The following is a 20,937-nucleotide window of genomic DNA, read 5'->3' as shown; positions in this document are numbered from 1 at the left end:
ATCTCCTGGCCAACACCACCCTGTTGCCTCCAGAGCGGGGAGATGACTGAGTTATCACACAGAGACAGCACTTTCCATGGCAGCAAGTATGAAAAAGAGGGCTGAAGACAACCAGAGAAGATAAATACATTTGGCCTGTCATCGTGATGAGGCAGGATCCAGGACAAGCCGTGGGAGGAAGAACTAGACAGTAGCTAAGGGAGTGGGAAGATAAGAATCAGACTTTTTGTACTGCCAAAGGCACCCTGGTATCAACCTGCATCAGTGACAACAGTTTCTCAGTTCCCCCATCCGTAAGACAGGGTAACACCATTTCCCTACGTCACATTAAAATTGTGAAAAGCTCAAATATTACTGCAATGAAAACTACACCTCCTTGGGATCCGTCTACACAGACGCTCTCAGGAAAGGTAGTCTGAATTAAAGACAAGGCAGGATTACTAAAACTTCACAACCACCCTGTCAATGACTTGGGATTAAAGCAGTCACCATGCTTTTAAGTGAAAATTGCCCCATACAGGAGGTTTAATGAATGTTAATTAATCCCTCTGGAAAAAAAACCAAAAAAGTGAATTTGGCTTAACACTCTCTGGGCCACTAGCTCCAGCAGGAGGAGATAGTGATGGACAAACCTTAAACGCGACAAAACCCAGGAGGTGTTCTGAACGCTGCCTGGAAATGGAAGAGACACATCCTGAAGCTTGTAAGATCCCAGTCAAGCAAAAAGAGCAATCTTGGAAATGGAAAGTAATGGAAATGGATCAGGCTTTTTTTGAGCACTTTGTATGTTGGATTTTGCCTACATGATTCATTTATTAGTAGCCGCGGGGCTGGAACAGAACCCAGACTGCCGAGCCTCCGTGTTGCGCCTGAACCGCAGGGCTATTCCTGACAGTTGACTCGCTTCCTTCTCCTGTCAGCACCTTGCCAAAATAACAGCAAAGGGGAAGCGGCAGTGGGTCATCTCCCTCTTGAGGGAAGAATAACTCTTTGAATCATCCCATTCTTTCCGTAATTCCAGGTGACTGAATCACTCCTGACTCACAGCTCCCGTGCAATGGCCCTGACTCCCACTGGGGTCAGCTGCGCAGTTCCCTTCCCGTTGCACTCGAGCAGATAGAAGCTGCCGGGGCCACGCAGACAAAATGCCGCCGGTGACATGCGGAGAGACAGACAGGCACCTTCCGTGGGCTTGCAAAGGTCATAAGTAAGCATACGTGTTCATTCATGCTTTACATGCAGGCATGCACACTTGTTAAGGCAAATAAGGGCACACCGGTGTCAGATTATCCAGAGAACTCGGAGCCACCTCTAATGAGGACTGTGCGCTTTAAAGTGCTTGTTGCTCAGTGTGACACCGGGCAGAGTTCTACCTCCCAGGAGTTCGGCATCCAGCATGCTGAGCTGCCAGCATTTCTGGGCTAGGGGAGCGTGAGACAGTTGCATCACTAACTGCAACATCTGAAAATCAGGAGGGTGCTTTTGTTTAACTACTGGTGCAAAACAAAAAATCAGTCCTGCTCTGTTTTGGGAGAAAAAAGGAATCTTATGATGCTTCAAGTTTCCTGCTTATTAACCAGGCAATTTTCCAAGAAATATGAATTTGCCTTGGTGGGAAAAAATGAGCAGTTGTAAGTAATTCAGTGTTGGCACGTTCACGTTTGGAAGCTGAAACAGTGGATTTTGTTGTATTCATGACAAAGCCAAAGGGGAAGCGTTGAAAGTAACTCAACACAGAAATGGAAGATGAAAATTAAGAGTGTGAGATATCTCTCTTTAAAAAAAAAAACAAAAACAAAACCCAAAATCCCAACAAAAACTTTTAACTTATTTTGAGCAAGCAAAAGCTCACGGTAGTTTTCACTAGGTTTGTACAGGGTTACTGTGTAAAAAGGCAACAAATTTTGGTAGGGAAGGACTTAACATTCTCGCACCTTTCTAGCACATGTCCAGGGACACACAATATCCAATGGACACACCAGCAGATGCGCTTTTACGGGACTGCAAGCCAGCACTTCATTAAGGCAAACACAAGCACCCCCTGCCTTGGGGAAAAAGCCACTGTCCCTCTCTCCTAGCCCCTGGCTCTCACACGCACGGGATGGGAGCAAGCAGGGAGGGCAGCTGGAGAACTATGGATGCAGTTGTCTCGACTCGACTCTTCCAGGGAGACCCCTTTGGAAGTCCAAACTCACATACCTTCTGATTCACGTACCTGCCCGGCTGCTTTCCGACTGATTTAAGAGTGGGTTGATTGATAGCCCAGATGTGAGGGGGCTTCCAAAAATATGTGAGGAAGGGAGGCTAAACGTCGAACCTGCCAGTGAGAACACCTACAAGGCAAAACAAGGAGGGAGAGAGAGAGAAATGATTTCTCAAAAACGTAAGAGGAAAATAACTTCATTATTCCATCTCCTCCTGACTCTTGAACCCAGCTTGCTCATGAGAGAGAGTGTTAAAAATATCTCCTTGGAAGTCTCGCTAGACAGTTGAAATCTTCCCAGCCCCGTCTCAGAGCCAAGAGGTCTGAATGAGCCATGTTAACACTGAGCCTGTAAAACTAACTCCCTCCTCCCTGTAAAACACCTCTCACAGTGAACTCCCGACAAAGGACAAGGCTCTGTCTCCTGGCACACACACAGCCCACCCAGCTGGGACGTGCGAGCCCTCCCACCAAGTTATCTGTGCTGCAGAGTGAAGGTGGGGCTGGCACCGGTGGCAGGATCCAGCCGAGCAGCAGGGGACGAGCAGCATGGGACACAGCACACACCGACAGCCAGGCCTTTGCTACCTGGGCGCTGTCTGGGCTCCCCTTACAGTCAATGGAAAGCAATGCATCCTTTTCGGTTGCAATTTCTCCCACCCCGAAACAGGCTGCGTGGGCTGCGATGCAAAATTGCCTACATCTTTCTACGGACTCTAAGGGAAGCTGCAGTTGGCAGCTGCCCTCTAAACTGAAGGAAGAGTGGCTGTTCCCAAGTGGAAAAAGCAACTCCTCTGTGCCCACAAAGTGGCCCTGCTCTGCCAGTGCCTGCTCTGTCCAACGCTCTCCTGAATTACAGTTCCTCTCCTGGTCCTGAGGTCCTTACCTGCGTGGTGGAGACCGAGGAGGAGGAAGCTGGGATGGTGCTAGCAAAGGGAGACCGGTTGAGCTGTGGGAGAGACGACGTACCCTGGTGTGCCAGCAGGCTGGAAGAGAGGGGTGTACTGCACACAGCTCTGAGCACTCCGCCCCCGTGGGAAATAGGGTCCTTGTTACTGGTGTAGATCCCTGCAAGGGGAGGAGACGTGTTAGAGAGCCAAGCTCCCCTCCGATGGCCTGGAAGCAGCTGGTTTTCTGCAGGGCTTGATCTCAGAAGGGGAGGGTGGCACCAATGCACACAATCAAGCATAACACGCATTTCAGCATCTCGTAGCCTGGCGTGCAGTGAGGGTGGTCACAGTCCGCAATCCTTCTAGCAAAAGGTATCACAACCTTTTCCAGCCTTGCCCCTGCCCCCCTCTTGTTTGCCCCCCAGACCCCAAGAAATCACAGCATAAAGTGACTCACCGAAGGCACAAGTCAGTGGCAGAAGGGGGGGGTGGACTCAGAGAGTCCCACTCTGCTGCCTGTGCTAGTCATGAGACCACACTCTTGCTGAGCCAACCTGCCCCCTTCCCCGATACCCAGGGATGATGGTGGGGCACAGACGGATAAATGAGAAAGAAAGGGTGAGGAGAGAGCTGCTGTGGAGGGAGGGGACCCCGTCTGACTTCCCCTTGGCTTAGGCATGCGGCAGAGGCAGTGCCCAAAGCCGGGTCCCTCAGAGCCCTGCCAACATCTCTCCGCAAGAGAAGAATGGAAGAACGAGCAGGCAGGAGAGCGGGGCCTGGCAGCCTCCTCCTCTTTGAAACATCCCTTTGTTGTTCCAAGGGGGAGGCAAAAAAAAATTGGCCTAAGGTTATGATTATGGAAGTTGCATCAATTCCTGCAGCTCCTCTCCTCTCTCAGGCAGCGCAGACAAATGGGCCAGGGCTCCCAGGCGCACACAACAAAATTATACCCCCCCCTTTTTTGCAATCTGACCTAAATTGGAGCATCTGCAAACAACCCACAATAGACCGATGACAAGTTCTGCTGCCAGAACAGTGTCAAACCTCAGCCCTGAGCAGCAGGCCCCTCCTCTGCCTGCTGCCTTAACCCCTTCCTGCCCCACGTCCCGGCTGCCTTCAGCCCTGCCAGGCCGGGGAAGGGGACTCCAGCTGGGAACAGCCGTAAGCCTCTCATCAGAGTTAATGCTGCACCAGTCTCCCAACCCTACATGGTTGTGGTAAGACCAGGATGAGAGGTTTTGCTTTTAAAAGAGGGGTCAAACTTGAACCACTTATGAGAGTCCCTCATTTGGGGTCAGACTGTGGTTGTTTGGCCTGTGAATATCCCCTCTCTGTATTGCTCTGGAAATGAAGCTCTGGCTAGCTTCATTTGCTGGGTTCATAGTGCTAGGTTTGCCAGCACTTGATCAAAAAGAGTTTGAAATGCCCTCCAGTTCCAATCTGCAGCCCAGCTCCAACGACAGAGAAGCTGACCCAGAGGAGATTCTAGGATGAAGGCCAAAATGGGAAGGCAAGACCCAGATGTGCATTTTTATAGCTCCTGGGAATGAATTAAAGGGACTGGACCCTGTGCTGACAGGTCCAGACACCAGCCAAACGCGAGGAAGACGACAGCATGGCTGGGAAGAACTCTGCACACCTGGAGCCCTAAGGGGGAACATACCTGAACCCAGCAGCGGGGACTCCATGCTGAGGCTGGGCAGATTCCCCGTGTGGCTGAAGGACCGTGAAGAGTTGCCGATGCTGGAGCTAACAAGAGAGCCCCCAGAGAAGGGTGACGAGGAAGTAGATGTGGACCCAGCCAGCTGGGCACCCAAAATCTCTTTGCTTTTGCCCCCTTTTGGCCTGCCAGGCCCATGTTTGTTCTTCTTGCTACCTTTGTGCTTCTTTTCCTTCAGCACCTCTCCCTCCTCCATGCTGAGGGATGGCATGCGCTTGTGGCTGCTGCTGCTTCCACTGGTCCCGCTGGTCCCCACCGCAGGGCCGCTGACAGGGTTCGAGGCCTTATAGTCCACGGGGGAAGCATCACGGCCTCTCTGCTGGCTCACCGCGGAGGTGGAGAAGCGCATGATGGACCCAAAGCCGGAGAAGATAACCTTCTGCTCAAAGATGTCCCCCTTCTGACCTTCATACAGAGGGGAGCAGTGGGAAGAAGAAGAGGAAGAGACAGGCTTCCGGTACTTCTCGTCGTCCTGCTCAAGCTTGGGGAATGTCACAAAGTCCTGGGAGCACTGCAAGTTGCTGCAGGAGGTACCTGGGGGAAGCAGAGGGGAAGCAGCTATAGGAAGGCTCGTGGTGGCAGTAACTCAGCCCATAGGGCAAGAGAAGCACAGTCACAACGCAGGTCCTCTGGCACAGGCTAGTCACTGAGCTGAAGGACATCTTTGTCACCTCCCAGCCCCACTCCCCCTGCATTGCTTTGACGCTCTCTAGCAAGCATGAGAGGTGCACACCAGCGGCTTCATCCCATCCAAACCTGCGTGTGTCTGCTCCCCTAGGCCCTGCATCACCACTGTCCCTCCCGCCCCGAATAGGGTCCCAGGAGATGAAATAGGCTCGCTGTTACGACAACAGCTCGAAAAAGAACTGCGCAAGGTCGGAGCAGATGGGAGCCCTGCAAGGCTTTGACTCAAAGCTCAGGGGAGACTGGATATCAGGTTTTGGCTCAGGTCTCTCTACTCATACTCCTTAAAACACTGCTGCAGACAGTACCACCTATGGAGGAGAGGGCAGGTGCTGCCCATATTGCCTGTGCACAGTATCCCTTCCCTCCTCCCTCCACTCAGACATCTGGATCTGTTCTTCCTTGCAGTGCAGCGGGCCTGCACAGGAGGGGAGCTGTAACACTCATCTGACTCGGTTCTTCCCTCTGTGCATGGAGTTAGTAGCAAGAAGACTTTTCCCTTTCCCTTCAAGGGGTTAAAGAAAGAACCATCAGCAAAGTTTCATGGCACTAGCTGATGAACAGGTATCTTTACAGATACAGAGATATCAAAGAGGAGCAAAGCAAAACATCCCCCCATTATCCCCTCCTCTCTTGCTTCTCCTTCACCCCTTACCTGCAGGCTGGAAGGTCCCGCTGGATGAAGCTGAGCTGAAGCCAACTGAGCTCTTCCCGCTTCCCGTCTTTTTCCCCTTGTGGCTGCTGCCATGGCTTGAGGACTTCTTGCCTTTCACCTCCGACCTGCTGACCTCCGAGGTCTCTTTGCTCCCCTCATGGTGGCTGGTGGAGCCCTGGCAGCAGCAAGCACAGAGGTGACTCACTCAGGCCAGATGTGGCCGCAGCAGGGGCTCTTTTTACCAATTTCCCCTTAAGAGAAGTAATTGCCCCCTCTGCCCATAAAGTGATGGCCAGGTCATCTTAGGGGAGAAAAAGCAACATTTCCCTCTATTGCTGCTTGGTGGCACCAGGTTTTATACTCCTAGGGATTACGCTCATCCCATCTCACTGCAGGAAATTAAACAGGGCACCGATGATCAGGGCACAGACATCAGAGATGTCAGAGGGTTATTCAGCCCAAATAAAATCTGCATTTGGCTGCGATTCAAGCATGTATTTCAGCTGCCTCTCTCAGGTGTGCTACTCTCAGCAAGGTCATTCCACCTGGGGAAACTTGCTCATCCTTGTGCTGTGACGGGACTTTCCCTGGCTTCCCTAAAGCATCCACTGGAGCACCTCCCCTGCCAGCCCAGGGCTTTCCAAATCTACTGCAGTAAATATTTCACAGTGACGTTGTTAGAGCAGCATCTGACCATGCAGCAACAGATGCTATCCAAACCCCATATAAGCCCGCAGGAGACAGGGAAGCAAGGGGAATGAAGAGGCTGACCAGATGCTAGGAAATCCAGGAGCTTGGGATGAGAGAGAGAAGTGTGGGAGTTTAGCAGGGGGAGAGTGGAATGAACTGAAAACCAGATCCCCCGGGGCACCCACGCTAGGATATGAAACCTTCACCTTCAAGTCACTTCAAAGCCAAACTAGCAGTGTTCAAAGATCACTTCTTGCAAGATATTACTGCAACCAATCAATATTATAGATATAGCTCCAATGTGATGGCTACAGCCCAAAATGTAACACCTGTACATTAGTGCGAACACCTCTATTTCTTACTGAGCAGATATAAGGAAGACACAGAGAAGCACAATACCTTTCTAACATTCCACTATCCCTGACTCCAGATGACCTCTTCTTGGGGAGAGCTAAAGAAAAAAGGGCTTGTAATGCAGACTCATGAATGCCCAGATAAAAATCTTTCCCCATTCCTCCCACATGGTTTAATCACTCTGCACAATGCAACAGCTGGCAGCCTAACACACACCAGATGTGCCGGGAATATGAAAGACAGGAGGAAGGGAGTGGTGGAAATTAGGGGGGAGAGGAGGGGGAATCTGTATTTTCTCATCACAGACTCCTGGATGTAGGAGATTAAGCCTTCTTGATTTATGAGCTCAGAGGGAGCACGAAAATCTTTCCGACTTTCCACATCTGCCTGGGGAGGGAAAGGAGAGCAGTGTCTGGGGGCTATGGGAAGTCCTGAGACTGCTCACGAAGTCGCAGGAATGAGATGGCTCATGTCTCAGCAGAAATGCAAAGCCCCGAATTTTCCCCCCATAAATTCACCTCTTTGGAGCTCCGCACAAGGTGCACGAGGCCACAGAAGGGCAGGGGGAAACCACATGAGAAGACATGTTCTAAATCCAGAGTGTCAGGAAGGGAGTGCAGGGCAAGTAATGAATTAGTACAGGGTGGAAGGGGGAAATCTGAGCTGGCAAATAAATCTTAATTGCAAAATTAAAGGGGGAAAGCAAAAGGGGGCGGGGGGGAGAGAGGCTGCGCTGGCTCAGCTGAAGGCGGTGAATGGACAGACACTCACCTGTAGGGCTGATCTGACCTCCCAGACCTCCCTGAGAGACTCCCAGAGATTTCGGGGGCAGGATTTTCCCATCTCCTGCCAAATGTTAGCCTAGATACTGTTTGCCAAACAGGTCAGGGCAGATAGATCTGTATGGTACGACCACAAGCCCTCCTCGCCACAAAGGGTTCTTCTCTAGCAGCCGTTCTGGAGAGCCTGAATTTGGGGCAAGGGCCCAAGCACTGCAGCCAGGAGCAGGGAGAAGGAAACTGAAACCACACTAAATCACTTCCCCTCTCTGTGCCTCTATTTCTTTCCCACTTTGCTCCGTGGAGCCTGCAAGCTCTGTGTGGCAGCGGAGCCTTCCAGGAGACACACGTGGACTGCCAAGCACAACACAGCCTTGATCTGAAGGGGAGGGTCTGCTACCATTATGCCAATATTAATAACAGTAAGGAGGGCTGCAGTCCCATCGCCTCCCTAGCGAAGGAGATTCGGGCTGCTGCCGAGAGGGAGCAGGACTGGAGAAACCTGCGTGCCTGCTGCTTGCCTTCTGCATAAACAGAGGTCTCAATCTCTGGCTCATCGGCTTTTCTCCAGCATGGAAATCCGTGTGTGTGTGTGTGTGCAGAGACAGCAACGTTTCATGTGTTGCAAACAGGTGGGGGGGAGGGCATGCTGCAGAGGAAAAAAAAATAGGGAAGCACTGAGGAAGTGGGAGAGCTCTCTTTCAAAATGAGGCAGCAGCTACATTTTGAAGGTCTATTTAAAGCAACCAACTGAAAAATGCCACCAGAATAAACCTGCTGCCCCAGCTGGAGGTGACAGTCTGGTGGGGAAACTCCTGCCTCAAACCTGGAGCCAGGAGAAAGACGAAGTCGCGCGGACACCCAAGCGCAGGCATGCACGCACCTCCTTCCCCCCCGGCACTCGCTGTCCCCCGAGGGGCTGTACCTGTTTCCTGGCCTCTCTGTGACACTGTGCAGCACCCAAGCTCTTCATTCATTAATTTATTTATGGGAAATCAGAAGAGCATCTCTTTGCCTCCTGATTGGCGGGACGAGCTCCTAGAGGGAACCACTGACGAAATACAGAAGGGGTGGGGGAGGCTGGTGCCGCGTCAGAAACACAGAGCGGCTTTGCCCTGGATTAAACTACTGATGAAGGGAAGGAGGGAGGACATGAACGAGGAACAATGCGACAAGAGCAGCAGCTCCTCCAGCCCACGCACCGCAGGGCGATGTGCTGAAGCAGCCACCCGGGCAGGCTGGAAGCATCAGCTGCCTTTCCACGCTGGATCGCTAGCTAGAGGTCAGACGAGTCTCCAGCAGGAGCTCTGGGCCGAAGCGTGTGTACAAGCCACGGTGTCTCTGCGTCTGAGCCACTCACAACCTTTACCACATCCCTTCCCTCACCCTCAAGATCAGGCAGCACCGTGCTGCTGTTCTTTGTGAGTGGGGATAGGAGACACAGACGGGCCAAACCTCTTATTTTTAAGTCACTAGCAAATTCCCACTCACGTCAGGACAAGGCATGGTAAAAGGCTCAGGGATTCCTACCACAAATATCCATGCTTTGATTTGCAGGGGTAATCATCATCCTTCCCCCACAAACCCCTACCCATCACAGTGACTGTGAATTTGCCTGAGCCAGGCGTAAAGCAGAGGTACCCAGGATCTGTCAGCTCCAGGCCGGTCCTGGGTAGATGCCGAGAGCTCAAATAACAGCAGGAAACTTGGAAAATCTCCCTGCAATCATGCGCTCTTCACCCTGCTGTGCTCCCTTCCCAGCACCTGACCAGGAGAGGGTGGGTGCAGGGAGGCCTTGGCATCCACAGCTTAGATTACAGAACCCAGATCGAGCCAGATGTTGCAGCCCAAAACACGTAGCATGTGTGAGTGTGTGTCAACAAGTGATCATGATGTCTGCAGCTGGCAGGAGAAGGCAGCTGGGGTGGCTTGCAATCCTGCAGATTTACTGCAAGTGCAACAGAGAGCGGCAGGACGGCTCCCCAGGGGCATTTGCAGGGGGAGGGGAGAGACATGCTGCTCGCTCTTCGCCTGCTCACTAACCTCGATCGCCAGAACCAGGCACCAGCTACACGGAGAGATCCCGAGCACCTAAACTGCCTCCTGAATTTGTCTGGCAGTGTGTGGCTCCAGAGCTGGAGCAGCCCTGGCTGCCAAGGCTTACTGGTGAGACTCATTGCTCCTCCCCTGGTGAGAAACCCTCCTCTGCCCCAGGCCCGCTCCATGAATACCATCTTTCCAACAGGCTGTTCAAAAGCATTACTAGTTGGCAGCATTTTGTAGTTTTTGAATAGACCACATGAAATAGCCAGAAACTATTATAGCCAGAAACTATTACCCAGAGGGGATGTTTTCTGCCTCTTTCCCAGTCCCCAGAAAGTCTGTAGGAGCTCCAAGTAGCCGGCCTGACAATGAACGAGAGCCTATATCCAGCACAAATCCACTCTCTACAACCCCTCCACCTCCAAATCCACCCAAAAGCCCTAGCCCCGGAGCACCACCGGGGGATTTTCAGCACGTCAGCTGCTCTGCATGTTCTCTGGAAGGGACGCTCCTGCGCCCCTTGAGCAGGATCGCCTGCCCCTCTTTGAGAGTGATGAAAATCGCACCACCCAAAGACACTTTTCAGAGGCAGGAGGAGAGCTCAGAAGAGGTGTTGTGAAGAGTCGTTTGCATGCCGTGAATTCACACCCTAGTTTCACTTTCCGGTGTAGACCAGAGCTGAGGCCGCAGCACTGTGTTTGCAGCGTGTTTGTCCCCCAGACCAGGGTGAGGCGGTGAGAGGTTGTCACTGCACAGACAGGACACAGGAGGCCGGGGAGAGTCCAAGTGTCAGATATTACTGGTATTTAGATTCCTAGAAGTCGCAGGGAAGCACTCAGTGAGATGTTCGAAAACCTGGCAGAAGTCAGAGGTCTAGCACAATTGATTTCAAGAGGAAGACTGAAACCACATCAAAGGACCTTCTTCATAACTAAATGGTTCAAGAGGGGAGCACAGGGTGGCTGACATATTAGGTGAAAATTGGAACTGGAAAATAAATCTGGATTGCAAAATTAAAGAAAAAGGTGAACCCAGAGGCCAGGCTGCCTGAGGGAACAAGGAAGTGGGATATACCACTGTTCCTCCAAAGCAACCAAACATAGTTCCACTGCTGTCAGCCTAATGTGGTGAAGCAGCTTGAAAAGTCCTACCGTATAGGACTATAGCTCTAAAAATCCATTATTAAAGGGTTGCTGAAAGTTTACGAGGACTTTGATAGCAACATCTGACACTGAGGCTCAGTCATCTGTTGCCCCAGACTCCCTTTAGGCCAAGCAAACTGGGAGCAGACTGGAGTGTGGATTCAGGTACTGGTAACACCTCTCCATCGCCTGGTGCCACACTACAGCCTGCCCACACTGCCAGTGCCCATGGAGCAAAAGGTGCCAGGGCCCTTCTGCTGATTCATCTGACCGATGCTCCAGCTCCTCATTGCCGGCTCCAAACCACTGGTGATGCTCGGTGCCTCCAGCCCAACCCCTGCTCCAGCACAGCCTGCGCACCAGGACGGGAACTTGGGACTCACTGTTTCTGGTGTCACTTTGGCTACAGTGCAAGAGGCATGGTGAGCTGCCAGTATGGGGCTGGCGAGGACATCAAGGGCTGCATCAGCCTCCTGCAGCTCTGCACGGCTGCTCCGGGCCAGTGTCCTTCTCCCAGGTGCCCAGACACAACCATCTGCCACAAGGTCTTTGGGATCTGCTCTCACCCAGCTGCCCCCCACGGAAGACTGGGGGCCGTGTCACCTGCAGGGATTATCCCTGAGGAATTTATGCTCTGGTTCATTGGGTAACTTGGAGAAGGAGGCAATAAATTATTTGCCCAAGATCATGCAAGTGGTAAAGAGAGGAACAGACCCCAGCTCTCTTCAGACTCCAACCATGGCACAGCAGGAACTAGCAACGCTCTTCTGCAGAGTCACGTCAGCTGTTGGTTTGCCACATCTACACTACTCGCTCCCCAGTACACTCTACTGGGATGAGCTGTACTAATCTAACACCCAGAAAGGACAAAGATGGTTTTGGCTTCAAATAGGACACTTGTTTGGACATGCTACATTAACGTGTTTCAAGGTTTTACATTAGTCTAACCCGTGCAACGTTACACTGATGCAACTCTCTAGAAAGCCTCATACAACCACCCCCTGAGGGGTTTGTGCAAGGTTGTAGCAGCTCTTAGGTTTGATCCAGAGTATGTACCTTTGGTAACAGAGAGTTCAAACAATGCTTTGGGATCTACGCACACAAAAAAAAAAAAAAGCAAGGGAAATACACTCTCTGTTATGAGGATTAATAATAACTCCCTAGGGAAACACTAAAACCCTGTCACTCAAGCACAGCTACAGTAATTAGGATCTCCTGAATTTTAGCTTACAAAGAGTTGAAAGCTGCTGTAAAACTGAATTGCACCCTTCCCTCCTTATTTATAAGGTCTGGCAGGGCTTTGGAGGAGACAGTGGGTAATTGTCTAACAACCACTCTAGCTAGCCAAGAGTCAGGTTTTGGATTTCAGTTCAGCTTGAAAATAATCTTCTTAGGCCATCAGCTCCTGACAGCTCTGTTAACTGGGTGAATCTGCTGTTCCCAAAAGCCAGAGCTGAGCTGCCCTAACATGAGCACAGGTAAATCAAGAGTGATTGCAGCTCAGAGGCTGTTCCTCCACTGTCCCGCTGTAACTTTCTGTGGCTCCCAGCCCAAGAACTATGAGACCAGCTTTGCCATTTCAGCTCTGACCTACACCTACTCCCTGCTTCCAGGCTTGGCTGCACACAGAACATAGAAAATCCTCTTCAGTCCTAACCCAAAGCAACCCTGTGCTGACTGGCAGGAGCTTTCACTCTTCCAGACTGCCCCTGCAGTGTTTCTCACATATGCAGACACCACTAGCCCGTGAATTTTCATTTTCACAAGGCGGTCCCTGCCATGTAAAGGACACCCAAGCCTTTCCAAGTAGCATTTCTGTGCACAAAAGGGCATTCCTGGGCCACGTTGTTTATTTGTTCTAGCAGGAGCTTGGCCCTAATCCTACTCTCACTTGCACCAGAACAGCCCTGCTAAGGAGCTGCATTAGTTTACTTTCCCACTACAGAGAGGAGAGTACAACTCCAAAGGTCCGGGTGCTGGAGTAACCTCACTCGTTCCCTGACCCTGAACAACTGCAAACTTGGCCTTCACCTTGTCGCATGCGAGCTCAAGGCAAGTTCCACTGTGTCTATTCTGCACTACCGGAGTTTGGGGTCTCACACAAATTACAGAAAGCTCAGGGCTATCCTGATTTACAGCCAGGTGCAAGAGTCCACGTCAGCAGCACGATTTCAGCAGAGAATACCAGAAGCACGCTGACGTTTTGACTGTGCCCCACCAGCCCTGGGCACTGGGCAAACAAACCTGCACAAGGGACATCTTCCCAGCAGGGAACCGGACTGCCTGTACGCCTCAGCAGCAAAATAGGCTACCACACTGTGCCTCTCTGCCTCAATTTTCCTGAAATGAGGGAACTAAAGAGGAACCAACCTCCCATTGTCTCAGACAGAAAAGCTACCTCTATTATGCACTCTGAAGATATAATGTGCTTCTAAGATTGCCTGGCTTTTTTTTCCCCCCTCAGCTCTATCAGTTTGTCTAATAAAAGATAACACCTCCTCCCACAAGCCTTGCCTTGCTTACCCACCTGCCTGAGCTGTTTACAATGTGGCAGCAGAAAAGGCCAAAGCATGGATATTTATCTATTCTGCGAGAGCTTCAAATCCGAACATCTGCTGCAAAACAGGCTGGCGCTTACAGCTCAATCACTTGGGAGTTTAGCTGCATGATTGTGTCGTCAGTGCTGACAGAAATCAAGACAGCTGCCGTGTTAAATTCCCAAGGTGGGCGTCGAGGTGGGGAGTCAGGCAGAGAGAGGGAGAATGTGACGAATCAGGAATCAAAATAAATGGACAAAAAGCCTTTCTCTGCTCTTCTGTACTCTCCTCCCCGCTTCCTAGGAAAGCTAGTGCCGATGGTTTTCCCCCGCCCTCCCTCCCCACCCTACATTCACGCACTCACACCCTGCAGGTTTGGTACCTTCTCTGCAGCGACGGGCACCGAGGACGGGGTAAGGCTGGTGGGAGACTCCGGACGTTTTTTGTGCTTCTGTTTAGGTCTTTCCTTGTCTTTCCGACTCTGCAAGAGAAATCAGAAAGTACTGGAAGGCTAACTTTTCCTCTGCTGAGAATAGCAGTTGTAAGGGAAAAGAAAGGAGGGTGTGTAGGGGTGGATTTACAACCATACATTCATATTCCTCTTTCCTTCTCCACCCATCCACACGAGCCCAGTATCCCTTCCCCCACATCCCAGCTTCTGGCTGGGAGCGTCCCACTATCTTTACCCCAGCTGCAGCCAACATCTGGAGTGCAGAATATCAACAGAAGCCCACGAATCAGTTTATGGTAAGATGATAGGGAAGGACTTAACAAGCTCTGGCTGATTTCAAGAAACCTGAGCCTTCCTCTTGCCATTTCCCCAAAGGGACTCTGTGCACCCTCACCCTCACTCTCCCCCTTCCTCAAGGGTTTCTCAGATACACCCTGTACAGTCAATGGGAGAGTCTGGATTTCAGCACGTGTTGCACGGGCACAGGTAAAGAGATCAGTCAGTGGAGATCTTGGAACCTTGGCTGGAGCCTAACCTAGAGATCCCCCACATCTCCCCTCCCAAAAGAGACAGCTGGTCTGGGTCCATCTCTGCTAACAGAAGACAGACTATTTAGATTTCTTCATCCTGTTTTTTCTCTCACTGAAGCCCCAGAAACATGGGATTCTTCAAATTGCAAACCAAGGAAAAATCATGGCCTGAGAAACACTGAGTCCTGCCTGCCCTGATTTTATGTTCTCCTGGGGAATGGACTGTAACCAAGGAGTGAAAGGACTGAAAATGTAGGCCTGCGTGACTTCAAGTCCGTGGGGCCTGAGAATGCCCAGGCCAGCTGGCACACGGGATGGATGGAGAGAAGAGCATGCTCCATCACACGCTCCTGCTTCATCCCTGTCTTCCTCAGCTGCACGCTCCCATGGGAACATGCTCAACTGACTACGGGAGCTTTTCTGTGCTACCAATGTCAGCTAAAGATGCATCCTTCTGTACTGAAGCTGCAGAAACTTTTGTGCTGAGTTCCAAACTTCCCAGTGTGGTCGCTGGTGTGTGGACCAAGAGAGCTGCTGCCAGATAAACACCTGCATGAGATGCAGGGCTTAGAAAAATCCATCCTCTTGCCTCTGAGACCTTTTAGTGGGAAAGGATGCCTAATCTGATGCAAGCCCCACACACGGGTGTTTTATTCTAGAAGCTGAAGTCCTCAGTCTGGACCGAAGGTGGGTTCAGAACAGACCAGTCACATCAAAATTCATTGATGCTCCAGAAAGACGCTGATTGCTTCCTCATGCAGGCAAAGCCCTGAGGCTACAGCCGCCAGCACATGCCAAAGACGGGACGCTCAGGGGAAGATGCGATTGCAGCAAATACATGAGCTCCACTCTGTGGTTTTTTGGGGGGTGGAGGGGGGGAAGAGAGTGGAATAATTAGCTTAGGAAACAATATGCTAAATGGGGGAAAAAGGGGGCAGGAGGAGGGAAAGGGCAGGAGGAAAAGGCTGGAGAAGGCAGGCATGAAGTGAAGTGGAGGTGAAGCAAAAGTGGTCCAGAAATCAGCACCTTCCAGTGCGGGTTTGGCTGAATTTCCATCGCGCGTGAAAAAGAGACCCCATGCTGCAGCCCCCAGTGCCCCTGCAGCGTAAACCTGCCGTGACGGAAGCTTTCACTGGGATGAGCTGGTAAAAAAAGGAGGCAAATCCAACCTCGAGCTTCACTGCACTTGCTGAGTGCACAACCAACGCTGTCAATATCCATCATTTTATCACAAGGCTCCCGGTGTTTGGCATATCTGTTAAAGCCTCGGTTCCTAGAGCTACAGTATTTTACCAGAATCTGTTTTCTTTTTTCCTCTTTCTTTAATACACATTTCCTGCTTTGCAGTGAACAAGGAAAGCTTGAAAACATGATTTCTACAAAGTGCCAAAAGACAAATTAAAATTAAATCTTTACTAAATCTCATAATACTTGGGAGCTTCTCATGCTATAAACACTGTCTAACTCTCCTGGGTCTCCTAGGACAGGAAGACAGAGAAACTGTGTCCCAGTTAGTTAGGCAGCTCGTCACAGAGCACGTGCACATCAGTGCTCATTATTCCAGTAGTAGTAACATTGCACTCACTTAATAGCACACAGCAGAGAGTTTCAACGAGCTGAAAAGAAGTTTTTAATATCTACATCTCATTTTACAAATGGGAAAACCAGGGCACACGGGACGAGAAAACTTGCTGATATTTCACAGGAAGGCATCCAAAAATTCAGAAAGAAAAGTCAAGAGATCCCCCTCCCCACCTGGACACACGCTCGCCTACTTGCAGATGCTGCCAGTGCCACTCTCGGAAGCTAGAAATGGAAAACGGGAGCCAGACACCTCATTACAATACATTTTGCCAAATTACTGCACCAACCCCGGTCCTTAAACTTTCTGAATACCACGAAGCTTGTTCTCTCATTTTTAGACCCCGAATCCCAAATGCACTTCAATCACGAAGTTGCAACAGGAGGGAATAAGATACAATACTGCAAATGCCAGAGAGACAGCACTGTACTGATTTAATTTCACATATCATGGTCAAGAGGAGACAAGGCAGAGCCAAGCCATTTTGGCTAACGACAACAAACCTACACACGTACATACACACACATCCACCCATACACATGCATGGGGAAAAGCAGAAATGTCCTGACTGTCACCGCAGTGAACTATAAAAACCTCCCACAGTTTCATTGTGATGGCAACCACCAAACTCACATCCTCCAGCTTCAAAATCCTGGCTGTCTCCTGTCTGAAAAACCTCCCTTCGCTGTCGGCAGTGCAGAGTCTACAACAGCTAACTGAGCAGTCCCCTGGTTAGATGTAGGAGTGCGTACATATGTACATATTCAGCAAGAACCCAGCCTGCACAATAGGGACCAGATTTCTGGAATGCTTCAGCTCCCATTTAGATGCTTGAATAAATGGTCAGGTTTTCCAAAAAGCTAAATGCTGGGTATTAAGCTCTTTTGAAGATCTGGCCCCGACTACATGTGCTGAGCAACTGTACTCAAACCATTTAGAAAATCTGTCCCACAGAGACCAGTCTTCGTGCTCTGCTCAAAGGAGCGCATTGAAACCAGGACCACCGCAGCCTGAGGAGGAGCTCAGCGGCCTGGTGTCCCTGCACGCAGCCCCCAGCCATGCCCACAGGCACACTTTGCTCCTCCGTGGTGCTTACCAAGCACTTCTCCCTCTCCCACAGCACCTCCTCCCCAGCCTCTCTGTCTCACTCTTGCTTGGGCAGAGCAGAAACCCACAGGGCCAGGGACCCAGGAGCTCTCTGGCCTTCAGCCAGTAGTCCTAAGTCTTTGCTGAGTTGGGGTGCCCACTGCCTTTGCACACCCAGTAGCACCCACCTCCCACCTTCCAGTTACTCTCTAATGCCTTTGGGAACTCAGGAGGGCAACAGGACCTGACACCTTCTTCAATATTACTGGAGAAATGCAGTGCCCTGTGTTAAACGGGCAGGACAATTAACTCTGTCACCCCATGGGCATTTTGCAGACGGGCTGGGCTGCCCCCAGACCAAGGCACCGGTGAGACGGTTACTTCAGCTGCCCGCAGACACCACGGCACTGAGACGGTCAGGGTGCTCAGTCACTCCTGGCTATCTTGCCTGTGTTGACAGGCCCTCAGACAACCCGGGGCGTTCCCAAGCTTGCACCAGAGGCTTTTAAACGTGTGGGTTCTCTCCAGGAACCAGAAGGCTCCAAATGCTTCCTGCAAGAGCTGCAGGGCCCAAAGGGAAGGGGGGGGCAAGGGGAGAGGGGGGAAGAAACACTTGGTCCCCTGCCTCTCCAGTGCCCTCTCCCCACCCGGCTTTTCTGCGTCCAGCACCTCACCTCCCTGGCACACAGGCACCCCCCCTCCAAACCCTCCTTGCAGGAAACTTCACAGACCACACAGCCACTGCCAACAGCCCAGCCTGCCCACGGAGCCCTGCCTGGCTGTGCCACGAAGCAGGACTCAGGGGAGGAGGAGGGAGGGAGGATGCACTGTGCGAGCAGGAAACCTTCCAACGCCCCCATCCCACCTTTGCAAGCAAAAGCCGAGCCCTACCTTGCAGCCACTCCGTGCTCCCTGCAGTAGGCTGGCTGGGCGAACTGCGGTCTGCAGGGAACATGAACCTGCCCCCAGCAACAAACTTCATGGAAAACAAACTCTCTCCATGCAGGACTGAGCAGCTGGGGCTTGGCATGTGGGCACGGAGCAGGACAGGCCTGCGGCGGGGGGAGTGCGGCTGCATGGGGGGGCGTGCCGGCGACACAATCTCCCTTCGAGCTCCCCAGCGCAGGAGGAACGAAACAGGATCTGTCGCTGCCAAAAAGGGTTATGCACAGCTCCTCTCGCTCCCCCCACCGCCGTCTCCCCTTCCCGGAGCCCCTTCTTCTAATCTGCTGGACACCGGCAGTTGGATCATTAGAAGTAGATTGGGCAGGGGAAGGAGGGAGGGAAGAGCTGGGAAGAGCCAAGCGGGCTCTGCTGCTCCCTCCCTCTTTCCCAGGCTCTCTGAACTCCCTCACCCGGAGAAGGAGGCCTGGCTCTCTGCTGCAGCCATGGCAGCCGCAGCCAGGAGGAAGGCAGCACCGGGCAGAGGGACGCTAAGCCCCTGTCGGCAACCTCGCTTGCACCAGGGCCGTGCTGGGGATTTGGCAGGTTTGCCTTGAGGTATACTCCGAGTGCACGAGAGGTTTTACACAAGGCCACACAGCCAGCCCTTGCTGGGCTTTGTGCGCTCTCAAATTATTGCTTCAGGATTTGCCGGGGGTGGTTAAACACCCACATAACAAGAGGTCACAGAAAGCCAGTCAAGGATGCGATGAAATAAGGCTACTATAGCTAGATCAGAGCAGATTTAGGTTCAGTACTCCTTCCCAAAAAACCTGTGCTGGTCTCACAAGGAGCCACTTGCATCCCACTTGAAAAAAACGTCCACTTTGCCCTTTGGTGCCTGCATGGACACAGAACTCCAAGAGGCAGACCTGTGTCACCAACTCGAATGCAAACACAAAGGCCCTCACAGACCCACTGGGTTTAGCTTTGAGCCCAGTACAACTTCTCCAGTGTGCTAAGTCTGCCAGGCTGGGTTCTTGGCTTGCTTCCTCCACTGGCACTGGGTCTAGACAGACAGGCGATGGCAGCGGGGAGGCAGGCTCTGCCGGGCATCTGCTCAGCCGCCGTGGGACCAGGGGCTCGTGCGCTGCTCTGGCCGCTGCTAAAGGGATAAGGGGAGCAGGACAGAGACAGTCCCCGTACCCCCATAAAGTGCCCCCGTAGTTAGGGAAGCAGTTCAGGAGCTGAAGATGCGTTATGATTGTGGAGAACTGGCTCCGTACCCAGACCTGAGGAACACCTGCAGGTGGGCTTATTTGCTCCAAGCGCTTCCCTCTCTTTCCTATGTCACTGGCAGGGACCGTTCCTCCCATAACAATGTCCCATAACCAAATTAAAAGTCCTCTGATTTTACTGATGGGTTCCAGGTGTTCACTAAGAATAACACTAGATGACTGTCTCCCTCCATGGGATACATGCCTAAAAATGTTGTAGCGCATGTGCTCCCGTCTGCTCCTGGTGTGACAAATTTCATTCCACAGAGCATGGTAATTTTTTTCTGTGCATTTCAAGCAGACAATATAGGTGACAGAACATCTGTACTTCATTCAACCCCTGTGCGTCATCCAGCATTTTCTTGGTATTTAGCTATTGTTTTCCTTCTTTCTTTCTTCTTTCTTTTTTTAAACAAACAAACCCTGCAAAGGCTCCCACAGGGTAGAGCACACACATTGCAATACCAACCCCAAAGAAATAAATGGGGCTGGTTTTGCTAAAGGCCTGCTATGTTCTGAGGAAAACCCAAAGCCTGGAGCTCTCCCATTTTCGGGGCAGCACAGAAGGAAATGCTTGGGCTGGTGTCATTTGTGCCTGCAAGAGGCGGGGGATGCCGACGCTGGCTCGCAGTCCCACATCACAATTGTCCCTTGTTCTGCAGAGAACAAGACTCTTCACAAATGCTGAACTGTTTTACACCAGGGCTTAGGAGTCCAAATCCCGAGTCTTTGCTGTCTTACTGAAGCCACTGGGTTAAATCCTGTGCCCCTCACTTAGTCATTAACTCAGCCAGAGTTTTCCTCCGTAAAGCCTAAGTAAACAGCTGCAGCCCTGCACTGGAAGGGAGTTGTCAGGCCCTGAGCTCCTTCTGGAGCAGAGAGCCATGAGCACCTGCAGCCCAGGGGCTCACACACACGCTCTGAGCTGTGGCTGAGCGATCAGCTCCCCTGCAACGCCTCCAGCTCCGGGAGGACGGGACCAGCCGGCTGCACAGCTGGACAGGCTCAAGAAAAAGCTGTTCTGCTTCAGGTCAGCACAGCAGCACGCCCAGTTCCCCTGAAACATGTGCGATTAAATCATGCACTGCTAGTCACGTACTCCAAAACCATGTGGGAACTAATGGTTCATCCCCCTCTTGGGGCACCTCTTGGAAAGGTCTGCGTTCCCACACCGCCTCACACCCACCCCACACTTCACAACCACCCCCAGACCTGTGAACTACCCAACACCCCTGGAAGCCCAGAGTGCCCTCCTCACCCTGCCCGTCTCGGCTGCTTTGCACGCCTCGTCCCCCTTTCCGTGCTGTCTCCCCCTCTCCGTGTGGAAGGAGCTGATTTTGCACTTGCGCTGTGGCCCTGCCAAGCAATCCCGGCCCTGGAAGGGGCCTCCATCGGATCTGCTGCTCACAAACCCAATGAGCCATCCGCAGGG

At 51.9% G+C, this 20,937-nt stretch overlaps 1 protein-coding gene across 2 annotated transcripts in view; it reads right to left on the bottom strand.

The window, feature by feature from the left end:
- MLLT6 (MLLT6, PHD finger containing) overlaps positions 1-20,937 on the bottom strand; it is a 47,421-nt gene that overhangs the window by 10,847 nt on the left and 15,637 nt on the right. For both annotated transcript variants that reach the window (XM_074561929.1, XM_074561928.1), the window contains exons 8-12: positions 14,080-14,178; positions 6,153-6,327; positions 4,757-5,347; positions 3,090-3,271; positions 2,216-2,333 (exon numbers count right to left, since the gene is read on the bottom strand). In XM_074561929.1, the coding sequence (XP_074418030.1) occupies positions 2,216-2,333; positions 3,090-3,271; positions 4,757-5,347; positions 6,153-6,327; positions 14,080-14,178 (1,165 nt within the window). The remainder of the gene's footprint in view (positions 1-2,215; positions 2,334-3,089; positions 3,272-4,756; positions 5,348-6,152; positions 6,328-14,079; positions 14,179-20,937) is intronic.

Source organism: Larus michahellis, chromosome 18, assembly GCF_964199755.1.
Source record: "Larus michahellis chromosome 18, bLarMic1.1, whole genome shotgun sequence".
Taxonomy (NCBI): domain Eukaryota; kingdom Metazoa; phylum Chordata; class Aves; order Charadriiformes; family Laridae; genus Larus; species Larus michahellis.
Note: the sequence above shows the minus strand (reverse complement) of the source record. Positions and strands in the feature narration are given on the sequence as shown.